The following is a 15,296-nucleotide window of genomic DNA, read 5'->3' as shown; positions in this document are numbered from 1 at the left end:
CTCCTTACATTCATGCCAACAGTTTGCCTGCTTGATGTCCAGGAGTAAAGAAGAAGATTTTTTAAGATTTTGGCCCCACCCCTTCACCCATAGATGCTGTATACCAGACGGATGACGGACGACGACGGACGAAAACGGATAGCAATAGGTCACCTGAGTAACTCAGGTGACCTAAAAAAATGAAACGCATATTCAAATAAAACATGATAATCTAAGTTTTCAGTTTAATAAACCTAAATTTTAAAAAAGTGATTTTAGAGTCGTTGTGATAAAAATCAAACACGTCCTATGTTCCAAATTGACAAGTTAAATTGATGTCATTGTCGTCGCTTCCAAATTCTAGAGGCATACGTCTTAACCAATCCATAAGTCATTTGCAACTTCTCAGCGCTAGTGGATTTCCAGTGTACGGATGATGTTCACGAATACCAGCTCCTCTCAGTCTCTTACGAACAAATGTGCATTTTGTGCTGTTTCAGCAGTCAGTATAAGAGGGTTGATTGCACAGGTGCTGAAAGAGGATCTGACGGTAGTGTCTGGGTGTGGTAACCCACTTACAACCAGTCCTTAGTCTGTCATCCGTGTTCCTTGCTGGTGGGGACGTGCTGCAAAGCCGATTGATGTACACCAAATGCAGTTGCAATTTCCTGTTGTGTAGCTCCTGTTAGTATTATTGTTAGAGCCTTGTTGCGTTCATCTTTGTTTAGGCGTGGCATTGCAACACACACATTGGAATCAAAATATAAATTTGAGCCGGGTTTTAATATAAGTATTTATTGTTTTTCTAAATCAAAAAGTTCATGGAAAATAGACCCCGATTTACAAGAAATCATGTAAAACACAATTTTCATAAACATGATTTATCGAGGGAAATAACTCCACAAAAGGGGTTTAAAACCCATGTTCTACTTTAAAAAGGTCACATGTATCCAATGATAAAAAAGATAGTTGTTCCATATACTTTTTCAAAATTTCTTTAATGAGTAAATAAAATCCGTTTCTTTTTTGTTGAATATATATATACATGTATTTGACTGTCCAAAAAGAAAATTTAATGCATGCATGACTGCAGAAAAATAATATTAAGAATATATTCCTATCTAATAAATTGATTGAAATCAAGAGAGATTGAAGTACGTTTCTACAGTTATAACAGTGTGGTGAAAATTAAAACAAAAAAAAATAACTTATCTGTTTAGCATGTCTTCACTTGCTACTCACTTCTCACTACTCACTACTAGCCACATTTCCGTGAGTAACTTATCTTGCAGTACTCTCCCTAACTCTCAACAGAGCTACTGACAGATCTACATTGAACTCCTTGGGTTTTATAATTTGCAGAACACCGAAAAATAAAAGGTTCCGAAAAATAAATAGGGGAGAATGTGTATAAAAGATTTTTGGAAAGTTCTTAACCAATAAATAAAAGAAATCGTTATTATACTTCAAATGGTTCCTATATGAAGTTCTGAAGGTAAAATAATTATCCTTTATAGTCCACGCATAGCAAAGCTATTACCCGGGGGTACAGTTTTTGCTATCCACCCTCGGAAAATTTTCATATAATTGTTCGCGCCAATTTTGATTTCCAGCGATAAATCTTTAAACTGATGATGTCATAATGACTTTAGTAGCATTGTGACTCATCAGGATTTCATATTATTCTTGCAGAATTATCTTACTCCAACATAATTAAAACCTCAGAAATTATTTTATATACCAGTATAATAAAACGCTTGACAGGAACTACTACCCTCGTGCAAGCCCTCGGGGAATAGTTCTCTGGCGCGGGTTTGATAAAAGAGCTATCCCACTCACACCCAGTGGATAAGTGTATAATATTTATGACTCTGCACATTCATTTTGTTCTAGGCATTTTTTCACCGACAGCAATATGTATTGATGGACGACAATTTATGCAGTAAAGGTAAGTACACATTGTCGTCAACGACACAAATGACGTGTTTTGCTTATTTCCAAGTATATATTACAGACCTTTATATACAGAAAAGGACATTCTGACATATTAAATCAAAAGTATTTAAATACAATATGGTGAAGGGGATGGGGATAACGAACAGTATTCAATATCAAAGTCTATCAAACAATACAAACCGTTCACGGTAGCTCAGTCGGTAGAGCGCTCGCTCCGTGATCGGGAGGTCGTGAGTTCGTACCTCGGCCGCGACTGACCTGGTCGTTAAAGTGGGAAGCAACTGTTCCTTCGCCATGCCCTCGGGACTTTGAAGGGAAAGTTGCGGGTCCTTCGGATGAGACCTTAAAAACCGAGGCCCCGTGTCAGCGGCAGGCGTTGGCACAATAAAGATCCCTCACTGCTCAATGGCCCTGAATGCCGAGTAAAGGTCAAAATTTGAAGCCCTTCACCGGCATACGGTGACGTTTCCATATGAGTGAAAAGTTCTCGAAAGGGACGTTAAACAATATACATCAATCAATCAATCAAACAATACAAAATAGGAGCAGAGCAAACACGGACCTCCAAAACATCAGCTGAGGTGTGATCAGGAGCCAGGAGGAGTAAGCATCCCATGCCGACCGATCACACCCGCCGTGTCTTAATCGGGAAATAACGAAAAATCCGTCGTAAATTCAGATTGTATAAACAATGAACTAACGGTAAGTATAAAAACGTCTGTCAGCATTTGACTCAATGATAAATTGTATTTGCTGACAAGGTCATAGTATCGACCACAGAACTTACGAAATGAAGACTTTAACGAGACTTCTTGAATATATGGTCGCACTGTACTTTTGAAGTATTTTTCATTCACTACTGTCAATGTCGTAGTGAAGAGTAAAGAAAGAAGCTTGGTTGAACATTTATTGGAACCCTCAGTGTATCTTGGTAAGAATTCTTATGAAGTTTCCGAATCCAATATGTATAGGGCAGTTCAAATTCATTTTGGTTCTTTGAGATATGTAAAATATTCAAACTGGCAGACGATTTTGAAGAATTTCTTCCTTAGAAAGGGAATTATGATTATAAGTTGGATTTTACCACATGTAGAATTAAATACAATTGATATAATGAGCCTTACAAACGGAGACAATGTTGTTACCTGCTGTGTCAGCAGGAACCAGTACGTAGTTATCATGTAATCTATCTGTTTCTTTTTCATTTCTGGATTACCGGTATTTAGAATACAGAAGGATAGATGGTTTTCATATTGCTCCTCAATCTTTTATTACGCGATTTTAACATGGAGACGGTACATTTAACGTCTATTTTGACAGTGTTGCTCAGAGAAGTTCGGATTCAATGTTGTGTAGTGTCTGATCACAGTGTAGATTAAAAAGTTGAAGTTTTAATATGCTACATGGTGTATATTTAAAGTGAAGATCACGGATAAAATTAGATAAAATGTTATGTCGAATCAAAGTTTACGATACAGAAATTAGAATAATGTTTTCATTTTGACAGTGACATTTCTTTAATTTGCGTGGAAAGAATCTTTGCTATAAGAATTATCACTAAGATAATAAAAAACAAGATGTGAACACTGATGCCCCCGTATGGCAATAATGCAAAGATTAAAGTTTTCTTAACTGGAAACTCAATACAATACAATTCTGAAATATAAAAGTAGGCCAGGTTAAAGTTTTTCTATAAGTACAGAAATCTCCAAAGTAAAGGTCAAAAGATTAAGGTAATTGGTATCCAATGAAAGGTCTTACCACAAAAAATACATATGTGAAGTATGGAAGCCCAAGCCTTAATCCTTCAAGATTTATTACCAAGGTTAAAAATCTTTAAAAATAGGTCAAACTCCATTGTCAAATGGAAGGTCTTGCCACAAGGATTAAATATGTAAAAATAAAAGTATGATAGCACTAGTCCTAACCATTGTAAAAATAGGGTCAAGATTTGCTTTTTAAAAGTAGGTCAAACTCCTAGGTCAAAAGGTCAAAGTTCTGTATCCAATGTATAATTTCGCAAAAATTACACACGTGGAAAAGTTATGGCCTAGGTTAAAGTTTTTTCTGACATCGTCAAGGTTAAAACATAAAAGTTTTTGTTATCCAATGAAAGGGCTGTTAACAAAGAATACAAACGTGGAGTACAGATGTCCTTGTATCTACTGTTCAAAAGATATGGCCAAAGTAAAAGTTTGGACATTTTGTGTAAAAGCAGGCCAAACTCCAAGGTCAAAAGGTCAAGTTTTTTGGTAGCCAAGGAAAGGTCTTGATACAAGAAATACACATGTGCAACAAGAAAGTCGTAGATCCACTGAATCAAAAGTTAAGGGCAAGGTTGAAGTTTTTGGGGACAAACAAACAGACACGACAAATACTATATACCCTCGACACTTCGTTTAGGGGGCATAAAATATATTAATTTGAAGATACCTCTAACGTAAAATATCTCGTCTACAAGGAGATTATTGAACTTAGCCTGCAGAAAACCCGTATCTTCAGACATTTAAAAGTAATATTCAAATTGTGACTTGATTATTTAGAGTAAAATTTTCATTATTGATAACCGTTCACGGAAGCTCAGTCGGTAGAGCGCTCGCTCCGTGATCGGGAGGTCGTGAGTTCGTATTTCGGCCGTGACTGACCCAGTCGATAAAATGGGTAGCAACTGTTCTTTGCCATGCCCTCGGCACTTTGAAGTGAAAGTTGAGGGTCCTTCGGATGAGACCTTAAAAACCGAGGCCCCATGTCAGCGGCAGGCGTTGGCATGATAAAGATCCCTCACTGCTCACTGGTCCTGAGTGCCGAGTAAAGGTCAAAATTTGAAGCCCTTCCCCATCATACGGTGACGTCTCCATATGACTGAAAAATTCTCGAGAGGGACGTTAAACAATATACAATTAATCATTATTGATATTTATAAAATCATGATAAACAAAACCTTTCTGAGGAAATTTTTTTCATTCAAATTTACTCTTTTATAAAAATGATTTGGTATTCATTGGGCTCGAACTCTACCAATCAATCAATATACAACCAAACTCTAGCAATAAAATCATTAGCAGCATTCCTATTGATGCTAGCACGCTAACCACTAGACTACACAACTCACGTAATGAAATACGACTTTAAAATTATTTAAATCATGTTTGTTATACGAGCCTCGACTTAGTGGAGTGTAAACCAGTGGACTCCAAGTATTTCTAGAAAAGATGCGATTGTTATGTCATTAAAGTATGTTTTTAATGTAAAGTGGGTCTTTGCTCCATAATTTTGGTAAACAAAAAATGTTTATACATATATATATATATATATATATATATATATATATATATATATATATATATATATATATATATATATATATATATATACCGTATAAGTAGAAATTTTAGCGAGGATTTAATTTCGGCATTATTAGCGAGGCTGTTGAGATCGCTCAAATTGAATATCGCTAAAAATAAATTGAGTGTTATTTGTACTACCTTCTTTAGGGAGTATTTTAAAATCGCTAAAATTACTTCTCGCTAAAAATAAAATACAAGTTTTTAAGGAGAAATCGCTAAATTTGCGTTTCACTAAAATTTCCACTTATATGGTATATATATTTATTTCTTTCTGTTTCTATATCAATATTTCTTCACTTAGGGCAGTTATATTAGTTTAAGAGTTGTTGTAAAATGTGCTTTATAAATAATAATTAATTTCATTACAACGTGTATTGGTAACAATCCTCTGTTAAAACTAATGTCCAAATAACTGTATCTCACTTCTATTCTCAATGACCGTGTAGTGTAGGACAGCGCCGCGAGAATTCCATCGGCATCGAAAGCAAGTTTTTTGACTTGCCTAGAAAACCGAGCGGTCTAGCGCGCTGTTCCTGTACTGCTAGGGGACAGATTCCGAGGGTCGAGAGCTCAACCCTTGGGCTTGGGCGGAAGTGGGTATCCATGTAAATGTGAATTTCTTTGTGCTTTCTATATCAATATTTCTTCACTTTCTCTTTTGATTTTTTTTATTTCATAATTTAAAATCAATTTCTATCGCCCGGTTGAAAATTCAAGTTGTTTCTAAAATAGTTTGTAGTGAGCATGCAAAAGCCATTCTTCCTGACTACCAAATGACTTTAATATTGTGTAAATTTGTATTATAAAAAGGTTCTTCCAGCTTTGTAACGTGAATGTAGAGAGAAGAGAAAATTAAATAAAATGTTCGAAAAATCTTTACCCCGTAAATTTAAGACTGACAAGAAAAAATATTTCCTCACCTCCTTCAATTCTTTCCACTTCTTTTCAAATTCGGTATTGCTAATTGACTGTGGTCCATGACAAATTGAGTTACGACAAATCCGGACTCGTTCCAGGTCATCAGATGGATTTATATCCATGGGATCTGGAGTTCCTCCCCAATCTTGCCTTGGTTTTCTAACTTTTGTCGTTTTTCTTATTATTTTGTACAGCAATGATATGTCAAAACTAGTCGATGCTACTGGCCCATATCCTGTAAAACAAAGGCTAATTAGCAAATATATATGACCATGCCTTGATCCTAAAGGTGTATTGAATTTGGAGCTGCATTTATTAGAAAATCTGCTTATAATTGTTTTTTATTGGTTATATTGAACTGTGTTTATCATCCGATTTTATTGCTTCTATTTCTAGATGAAAAAAGTTTAAAACTAGTTAAATGTCATTTTTCTTTAAATAATTAAATCCAGTAATTTGTCACCGTTTGTATTATTTGAAAACGGAATGTGTTTTATTTTTATTTAAGAGTACTACAATAAAACATTTGAACCTATTTTTGGTATCACGTTAGATCTTAAACATAAAAAAATACTCTCTCAATACAATGTAACATATTAAAATTCTCACCAGGAAATAATGTCGATATTTGTTCAGTGTTGGAATTCTTTAACAGTTTCTTTTCATGACTATTCAAATGATTTTCAAGTTGATCTGCTGGAATAACGGTATCAAACCACATCCTTACTGCCTTTTCTGCGATACCAATGCCTAGGAAATATCGAAGACAATTTTCCTCTTCTTTGGAAACAATTGACTCACCCTCTGTTGTAAACATAAAAAACATTTAATTAAGAGTATCATTTTCATTGCTGGGGACATTAATAATAAATTGCAGGAAAATGTATAATGAATATTTTTATTAATGTTCATGTATAAGACAAAAAGGCAAAACCTTAAATTCATTAAATCCTTATTCAAAGTTGTGAAATTCAAATTCAAACATTCCACTATTTAGATGAATTCTTAAAAATATTATTATAAGTTTGAGTAAAATATTTTGAAATCTTATAAATTTAATGATTTTTTAAAAGGAATTTACGGAACCTTAAAGAAGTTTTAATTCTAAAAATATACACACCAGTTTCGTACTCTGAGTTTTCTGATTGTGAATCTTCTGATTCGGATGAGTTGTTGCTAGAATCCAATTGTGTAGAATCTACTTCTGTATCAGTATCATGCTGAGGTGACTCTTTGTCTGACATTGTTTTTTTTGTATGTCTACTACAATTTACATCCTGAAAAATTTGTCACCCCTTTAAACAAATAATTATTTTAAAAAAACTTAAAAGACTAATTGATAACAAGCTGCCTACATAGCTATGGATCACAAAGTAAGGACCTGATTACATTAGCCAGTTGTTTTTCCTTAGTAACAGATCTTTTCTTTCTTTACTCAAAGAAAGATTATGTATCTGTATTGTGAACCAAACATAGCATTTCATTTTTATTCAAGATAAAATTGCGCTTTATATCAAATTACCTAGTTTTCAATTAATCATGAGAAATTGTTGTATTAAGGATGTACAACACACCTACCCCTAAAAAATCCTGTCGTTTAATTTTCGCTATTTTTGTATATTTAGTACATGACTATATCAGTAGTATAAGGGGTGTAGCCGGGTGGGTCAACTGAGTGCACGTTTGGGGCTGGGGGGATAGGGGGTTCAACAGAGTGCACTTTTGGGGCTGGGGGGATAGGGGTTCAAAACAGTGCACTTTTGGGACTGGGGGGATAGGGGGTTCAAGAGAGTGCACCTTTGGGACTGGGGGGATAGGGAGTTCAACACAGTGCACTTTTGGGGCTGGGGGGATAGGGGGTTCAACAGAGTGCAGATTAGGCGGGTCTGTGGGGGATAGGGGGTTCAACTCAGTACAGTCCTTGGGGGATAAGTGGGTCAATTCATTACATAGTCCCCTAAATACGGGTGTGTTTACACTGTGTTAACATTATACTATATACGCTGCTACTACTACCTGTTGCATCATCTTTTTTATACCTGTTGCATCATCTTTTTATACCTGTTGCATCATCTTTTTATACCTGTTGCATCATCTTTTTATACCTGTTGGATCTGTAAGGACCGTGTGCAAAAAAAATTAGGGTCGTGTGCAAAAAATAGGTTGGACTTACTTTTTGATCGTACTGTGTACGTTTCTGTACACTGTCTAGGCAGCGATCTACCTATGCATTGTGACGTCATAAGCTTGCCAGGGACGTCATGTTAGCCCTTCACAAGCCGCGATGGCTGCTTATTTTGACACAACAATACAGACTTTCACAGCGCTGGAGACTTCATGTAAACAACTATTTCAGTACCAAAACTTCTGAACAGGTGAATCCTGGATCAGCCTAGAAGATATTTCACTGGATTATTTATAGTATGAATAATTCTATACTGAGTAACCGGGTTACCTGGTAAGTTTTAACAAACTTTTCTTCATACATTTTCTATGAAGGTCATATTTGTATTTATCCATTATTACAGTGTTATATACCTAATGTTTATTACATTTATATAAACACTGCACTTATTTACCCTAAAATACTCTAGGAAACTAAGAGATTCTCAAAATGCTGATAAATCTTTTTGCTTGATTTATGATTATATTGTCTCAGATTCCTTTTATCGGATCAGTATTCTAAATATTCTTATGGGGAGACTCATAGCATATCTTATAAAATCCAAATTCTGATACATGCCTTTACAATAAATAAAGTGATATTCTCAGTTGTTATTTCTAATATATCTCTATGAATCTTTTATCACAGTGACCAAAAGAATGATATGGAGATAATCACTCAGATCATATTATGCCAATAAATCTTTTCTCTTAGATAGATCTTTTTTAATGAAATAAACAGAATCTTTTAGTTTTCTTTGTCACTCATACTTTTACATTCTGGTGCAACAGTGGCCCAGTGAAAGTGGGAAAAACTCAGTCTGAGAATCTCTGTAAATTTATAACATGTGTGTCCTCCCCCTTTTTAAAACCTTCATGTATATACAACGCATTCCAAAATCAAAACAGAAAATCTTTTTTTCTGTTTTAAGCATTTTGCCCTTAGGTATTGACAAAACTCAACAAATAACACAGTTTACAAGATATTTATTGGTGCAAATACTAAAAGTTTAAAGAACGCAAATCATCGTTTACATAGCTAGTTTTATGGAGTAAATTTCCTCCCAAAAACTATCACTGAAAACAGTTTTCACTACCACATTACAATTTGAAAAAGACAAACATCTACAGGGTAAATTTCCTCTCAAAAATGACTCTGAAACAGTTAACATTCAGTAGTCAATTTAAAAGCGACTATCCATGATTAAACAAAATTTTACGGAGTAAATTTCCTCCCAAAGAATATCACTGATAAAGTATTCACTACAACAATTACAATTTGAAAATAGCAAAAATCTAAGAGAGTAAATTTCCTCTCTAAATGCACATTGGTGCATTGTACATTCATATTTCAATGCCAAATCAACCATCGTTTACATTGCTAGATTTTACGGAGTAAATTTCCTCCCAAAGCTTTTCACTAATACAGTGTTCACTACTAACATTGCAAATAAGTTCCTCTCAAAAAAAATCTACAGAGTAAATTTCCTCTCTAAATTCACGTCAGTGCATTGTACATTCAGTATTTCAAAGCCAAAGAAACCATCGTTAACATAGCTGGATTTTACGGAGTAAATTTCCTCCCAAAGAATATCACTGATACATTGTTCACCATTACATTTTAAAGTAGAAAAAAATTCTACGGAGTAAATTTCCTCTCAAAATGCACGTCGCTGCATTGTACATTCAGTATTTCAAATCAACCATCGTTTACACAGCTAGATTTTACGGAGTAAATTTCCTCCCAAAGAGAATCACTGATATAGTGTTCACAACTACATAACAATTTGAAAATAGCAAAAATCTAGAAGAGGAAATTTCCTCTCAAAAAGACATTCATACAGTAAACATATAGTAGTCAATTCAGAAGCCACAACCATTTATAAAGCAAAACTTTACGGAGTAAATTTCCTCCCAAAGAATTTCACTGATACAGTGTTCACTACTAACATTACAGTTTGTTATTAACAAAAATCTACAGAGTAAATTTCCTCTCTAAATTCACGTCGGTGTATTGTACATTCAGTATTTCAAAGCCAAATCAACTATCGTGATCATAGCTAGATTTTACGGAGTAAATTTCCTCCCAAAGAATATCACTGATACAGTGTTCTCTACTATCATTATAGTTTGTTTATAACACAATTTACAAAGCTAGATTTTAAATTTCCTCTCTAAATTCACCACTACATTTCAAAATAGAAAAAAAAATCGGTACGTTGCATTGTACATTCAGTATTTCAAAGTCAAAGAAACCATCGTTTACACAGCTAGATTTTACGGAGTAAATTTCCTCCCAAAGAATATAACTGATATAGTGTACACAACTACATTACAATTTGAAATAGCAAAAATCTAGAGAGCAAATTTACTCTCAAAATGACATTCATACAGTAAACATACAGTAGTCAATTCAAAAGCAAATAGCCTTTATATAACAAAACTTTACGGGGTAAATTTCCTCCCAAAGAATTTCACTGATACAGTGTTCACTACTAACATTACAGTTTGGTAATTAAAAAAATCTACAGAGTAAATTTCCTCTCTGTAAATTCACATTGGTGCATTGTACATTCAGCATTTAAAAGCAAATCAACCATCGTTTACATAGCTTGTAGATTTTACGGAGTAAATTTCCTCCAAAAGAATATCACTGATATAATGTTTACTACTACAATTACAATTTGAAAAAAAAATCTACAGAGTAAGTGTCCTATCAAAATGACATTGATACAGTGTATATTTCCTCTCTTTAAAAATGATAGCACTGATACACATGTACAGTTTTCAACATATCTATAAAACGTTAACATTTTCAAGTTAACAAAAGCAGAGTAAATTTCCTAAAAATCCATTGATATAATATTTGAAAGCCAAAGCAACCATCGTTTACATAGCTTTACGTTTACGGAGTAAATTTTCTCCTAAAGAATATCACTGATACAGTGCTACCTACTAACATTTACAGTTTGAAAATAGCAAAAGTCTACAGGGTAAATTTTTTCTCTAAATTCACACTGGTTCATTGCAAATTCGGTATTTCAAAGCCAGAGCAACCATCTTTAATATACTAGATTTTACAGTCATTATTCTCAGTAAGAAAATAAACATTATATATAGAAAACAGCAGAACATCAGAGGGTTAATTTCCTCTAAAAATAAAACAATATACACTTTTTACAGGAAAAAAACATACATGTTACATCTTCTTGAAAAAAGACTTTCGAGGGACATTTTTATCTCAATATACTAATGATGTAATACATTATTTTTAAATCTATAAATAAACAACATATAATCCATACAAACGCATACAGTTTTTTGACTGATTTCAAGCCGTATTCAACGAGCGCAGGGGGTTCAATGTGCATGCAGTAGCATGTTGACGTCACAAACAATATTCAAAGTACGTTGAAAACTGTATTGTCCAGTCTATATCCGAGAAGGAAAAAGGAAAAGGGGGCAAGTCCCTCTCTTGATTATTGTCGAACAATTTGATTTCAAACACATCTATCACATTTACTTTCTTTGACCGAAGCTCCACTTCTATGCTTTCCTTATGGCTTATGCAATTGAACACTTGCTGAATGCATTTCCAACATGTCCAAAAGAAATCTGGCCGCCATATTCTGAACAAATCCATAGTTGACCTATTGATAAAATTTTTAGACTCGTAAATCATCTCATATATATAATTGTTTTTAAACTTTCAATTTTTCAAAACCCATGGGCATTTATTTCTTCAGGCATGCCGGGTTACATGTTGTGCACCATAGTCGAGCAGTGGTGCTTGCACAATTTTTGTAAAATCAAAAAATAGTCTTTCCGTTGGTTTTTCGTATGGAAATTTCATTTATCTAAAGAACACGTACATATACCCCCAGTCTACACACATATTTAGACAAACTAAGACAAGATAAATTTTATTTGAGGATGATGTCAATTTTCTTATATAAAACAAGATCATATACTATTGCATTAATCACGATTTTGCATTCAGATTAGTTCAGACAGGACATATGCAATTAAGACACTAATTACTAACGCCTTAAATTGAATTTTAAAAGGGGAGTTCAGAGAAAAAATGAAAGCAACTTCCTTGACCAAGGATCGAAATTCTCATGAACTGTAGTTAAGAGTAGAATTCATTTGAAGACACTACCTTAATTACACTTATCGTAACATATACATAATTATATAATTGTAAATATACCTTTATTGTTCAATGTTTGGTCTTGGTTTCAATATTTCTCCATTCATCAGAAAACAGTCACTTTTATATCCAGTCGTCACTTAAACCACTCCTGAAATAATTGCGTTCACAGAATGTGGGGCAGTCTAACTTGGTTTTCTTTCCTTAACTTGCTTCGTGTTCTCTGCGACTTTGAAGTAGATGAACCACTGGGCACAATGCAAATATCCGATGCCGCAAATTTCAAAACTGCCATACACACAAATCATTATGTAGGATATAAAACGGGAAACGGAAAAATAAACTGTTTTAACACAGAAACAAATCCATTGTTTTCAAGATAAATGAATTAGGTTGTTGTGAGAGAAAATTGAGATGGTCTGCTTCTCATCATTTCACCATTTTCTTTTCCGCTGTATGAATCCCCGCTGTTACACTTGTTATCAACCCTTTGTATTGGATAGAGCTGCGGCCATGTCATAATAATCTGACCTAAATTAAGCTGTAATTTCAACATTTTCTCACCATCAAAATCTAAGCCTGTCAAGAGCACAAGTTGCCATACTATTGTTTACAATTTGTTTATATTTAACATTATACTCTGCTGCGAGTGCATTAACATTATCTACTCGTGTCGTAGTATTTATCATTTTTTGTAAATATGCGGTTTCAAAGATCATGAAGATGTGAAAAAAATCACGGACAATTATTCCTTTTCGATGATATATCAACACTAACACAATGAGATTAAAAAAGAGAAAAATAAGCTTTATAAAAAAAACTTTTTTTGACAATAGAACTCCAATATTGTAAATGATTTGCTTTCTTTATGCCAGTGTCTTTCGATCCTATTGTAATTTATTATTTACAGATTATTTGATGTCAGACTGCCAAAATTGTGAAGAATGATAGTAAAAATTTGAAATATATATTATTTTATGTAGCGTAATTACAGTTACACAATCGTCTATTCCTTCTTTTTTTAATTTAAACATGCCTTTTTTTTTTAACTTTTAACACTAATACTGTATAATTTGTATATTTACAAATTTAAAGAAATATACATGTATAAAAAAGATTTTAACTACAGGGGAACTTGGATAAGGCCGAGATTGTCTTTTCTTTTACACTGGCTGATATTGAATTTTTTTTATCAAGTTGAATTCCAGAGTGTTTTAGCATTACTCTCTTTGAAATATTTAGTAATTAAAAAATGCACAGATAGACTAAATTATTTTTGAGAAATTAAAAGAAAATAACTGTTTTTAGCAAAACTTTTCGACAACAGATCTTACATGTCTTGTCGAAAGGGTTCGGGAGAATTGCTATTATTAGGTACATGAAGTTGCCAAAATAAAAAAAAAAGACATTCTATCTTAGTTCAAAATATAGTGTCTACAAAATTACTTTCTTTATTCCATGTTATGCGAAACAATCCCACACAGTTAAGTACGTATGGTTATCAGATCTTCCACCCATTAATTCTCGATTAGGAGCAATATGTGCTCAGCATGTATTCTTTAGGTCTATGGAGGTATCACATTGCCCATCCTGCAGAAGTCGATCGCCATTACTTTCAGTCACTCAATTAAATGAAAAAAAATACACTTTATTGCCTAGATATCAAGAAAAATTATGCTTAAATAAAAGAATGCATTTTTTTTAAATTTTAAATATGATGTACATATAAATTTGAATTTTTAAGTCCAGAACATAATTTTATCAGTATTGCTTTTTCCTTATTAATTATTTTATTTTTGTTATATATTTTTAAAAGTTGATTTTAGCAATATAGATAGATATCCTTTCTAAGAAAGGAAACATGCCAAGAAAACCTTAGCATTCTATCCGGAGAGCGAACTCAATAAAAGCCGAATTAACGTTAATCTGTGAAACTTCCCCGAGAAATCTTGGCGAGGCAATTAATGTCTTAAGTTAATTGGGTTTAAAACAAAAGTACAAAACAAGTTATTAAGAAGCCTTTGCACCCATTCTTTTTTTTACGGGGGGGGGGTCATATTAATCAAATACTGAAAAAAGTAAATTAAAGAAAAAGAAAGTTATAAAAATTATTAATTGTAGTAAACTAAATCGTTAGTAGAAATAAGCTGTCTTTCAATTTTTATTTACGTTTTTCCATATAATTTTATTTCCCTTAGTATAAATTAACTTCGGGTACGATGAACTTGTAATTCTGGAAGTACTGCGCGTCGAATTATGGGGAAAAGGGTACGAAATTCCCGGAAGTCGGAATCATTTCCTGATTAAACAAGAGGGAGGAGGAGTACTAATTGGGTAAAGGTATCACACCTGTAATTGACCAATCAAAATGAACTTAGTCAAATATAGGTCCATACATATCAAATTGATTTTCTTTTCTTTTGAGACGTTTTTCTATTCTCTTCCAAGCCATTTTTACAAATTTGGTACCTGTGTCTAGTAAATTTTATGTACTTTATGAACAAATAAAGGTTTTTGAAAGGACCTTTTTTTCCGGGCATGGGAGGCTACTACCTGTGATGCACTCGGAATGTTTATAAACACATTAAAAAACGCGTGGATTTGAGGTAGCCCTGTTTGCAAATGGAAAAAGAAAATGCCGTGTAGGTACCGTTTTGTGTGTAAGGATGTGTCAGCTATTGTGACAGGTAATGTTTAACATCTCCTGCTAAATATTTTTTTCAAGTAAACAATTACCTGATTCTTTTTTTACGATTTTTTTGTGAAAACATTTACCGTTG

The 15,296-nt window shown here is 33.5% G+C and overlaps 1 protein-coding gene across 1 annotated transcript; it reads right to left on the bottom strand.

Moving 5' to 3' along the window:
* Window positions 1-6,548: 6,548 nt before the first annotated feature.
* Window positions 6,549-7,447, bottom strand: LOC134235279 (uncharacterized). Its single transcript, XM_062717405.1, has 3 exons — window positions 7,321-7,447; window positions 6,810-7,004; window positions 6,549-6,592 (listed from the first exon to the last, which is right to left on the bottom strand). Exons 1-3 carry the CDS (start codon window positions 7,442-7,444, stop codon window positions 6,549-6,551), a joined length of 363 nt encoding a protein of 120 aa, XP_062573389.1. The 5' UTR covers window positions 7,445-7,447.
* Window positions 7,448-15,296: the final 7,849 nt, after the last annotated feature.

Source organism: Saccostrea cucullata, unplaced genomic scaffold, assembly GCF_032062105.1.
Source record: "Saccostrea cucullata isolate Sc308-1 unplaced genomic scaffold, CSIRO_AGI_Scuc_v1 ctg3279, whole genome shotgun sequence".
Lineage (NCBI taxonomy): Eukaryota > Metazoa > Mollusca > Bivalvia > Ostreida > Ostreidae > Saccostrea > Saccostrea cuccullata.
Note: the sequence above shows the minus strand (reverse complement) of the source record. Positions and strands in the feature narration are given on the sequence as shown.

What these genes read in the sequence shown, in the direction of transcription:
- LOC134235279 (XM_062717405.1), bottom strand. Translation starts at nt 7,444, where the DNA reads ATGTCAGACAAAGAGTCACCTCAGCATGATACTGATACAGAAGTAGAT. An exon ending in AAACTCAGAGTACGAAACTG is followed by an intron (nt 7,005 to 7,320) that starts GTGTGTATATTT and finishes TGTTTACAACAG; the next exon opens with AGGGTGAGTCAATTGTTTCC. An exon ending in AATATCGACATTATTTCCTG is followed by an intron (nt 6,593 to 6,809) that starts GTGAGAATTTTA and finishes TTTTTCATCTAG; the next exon opens with AAATAGAAGCAATAAAATCG.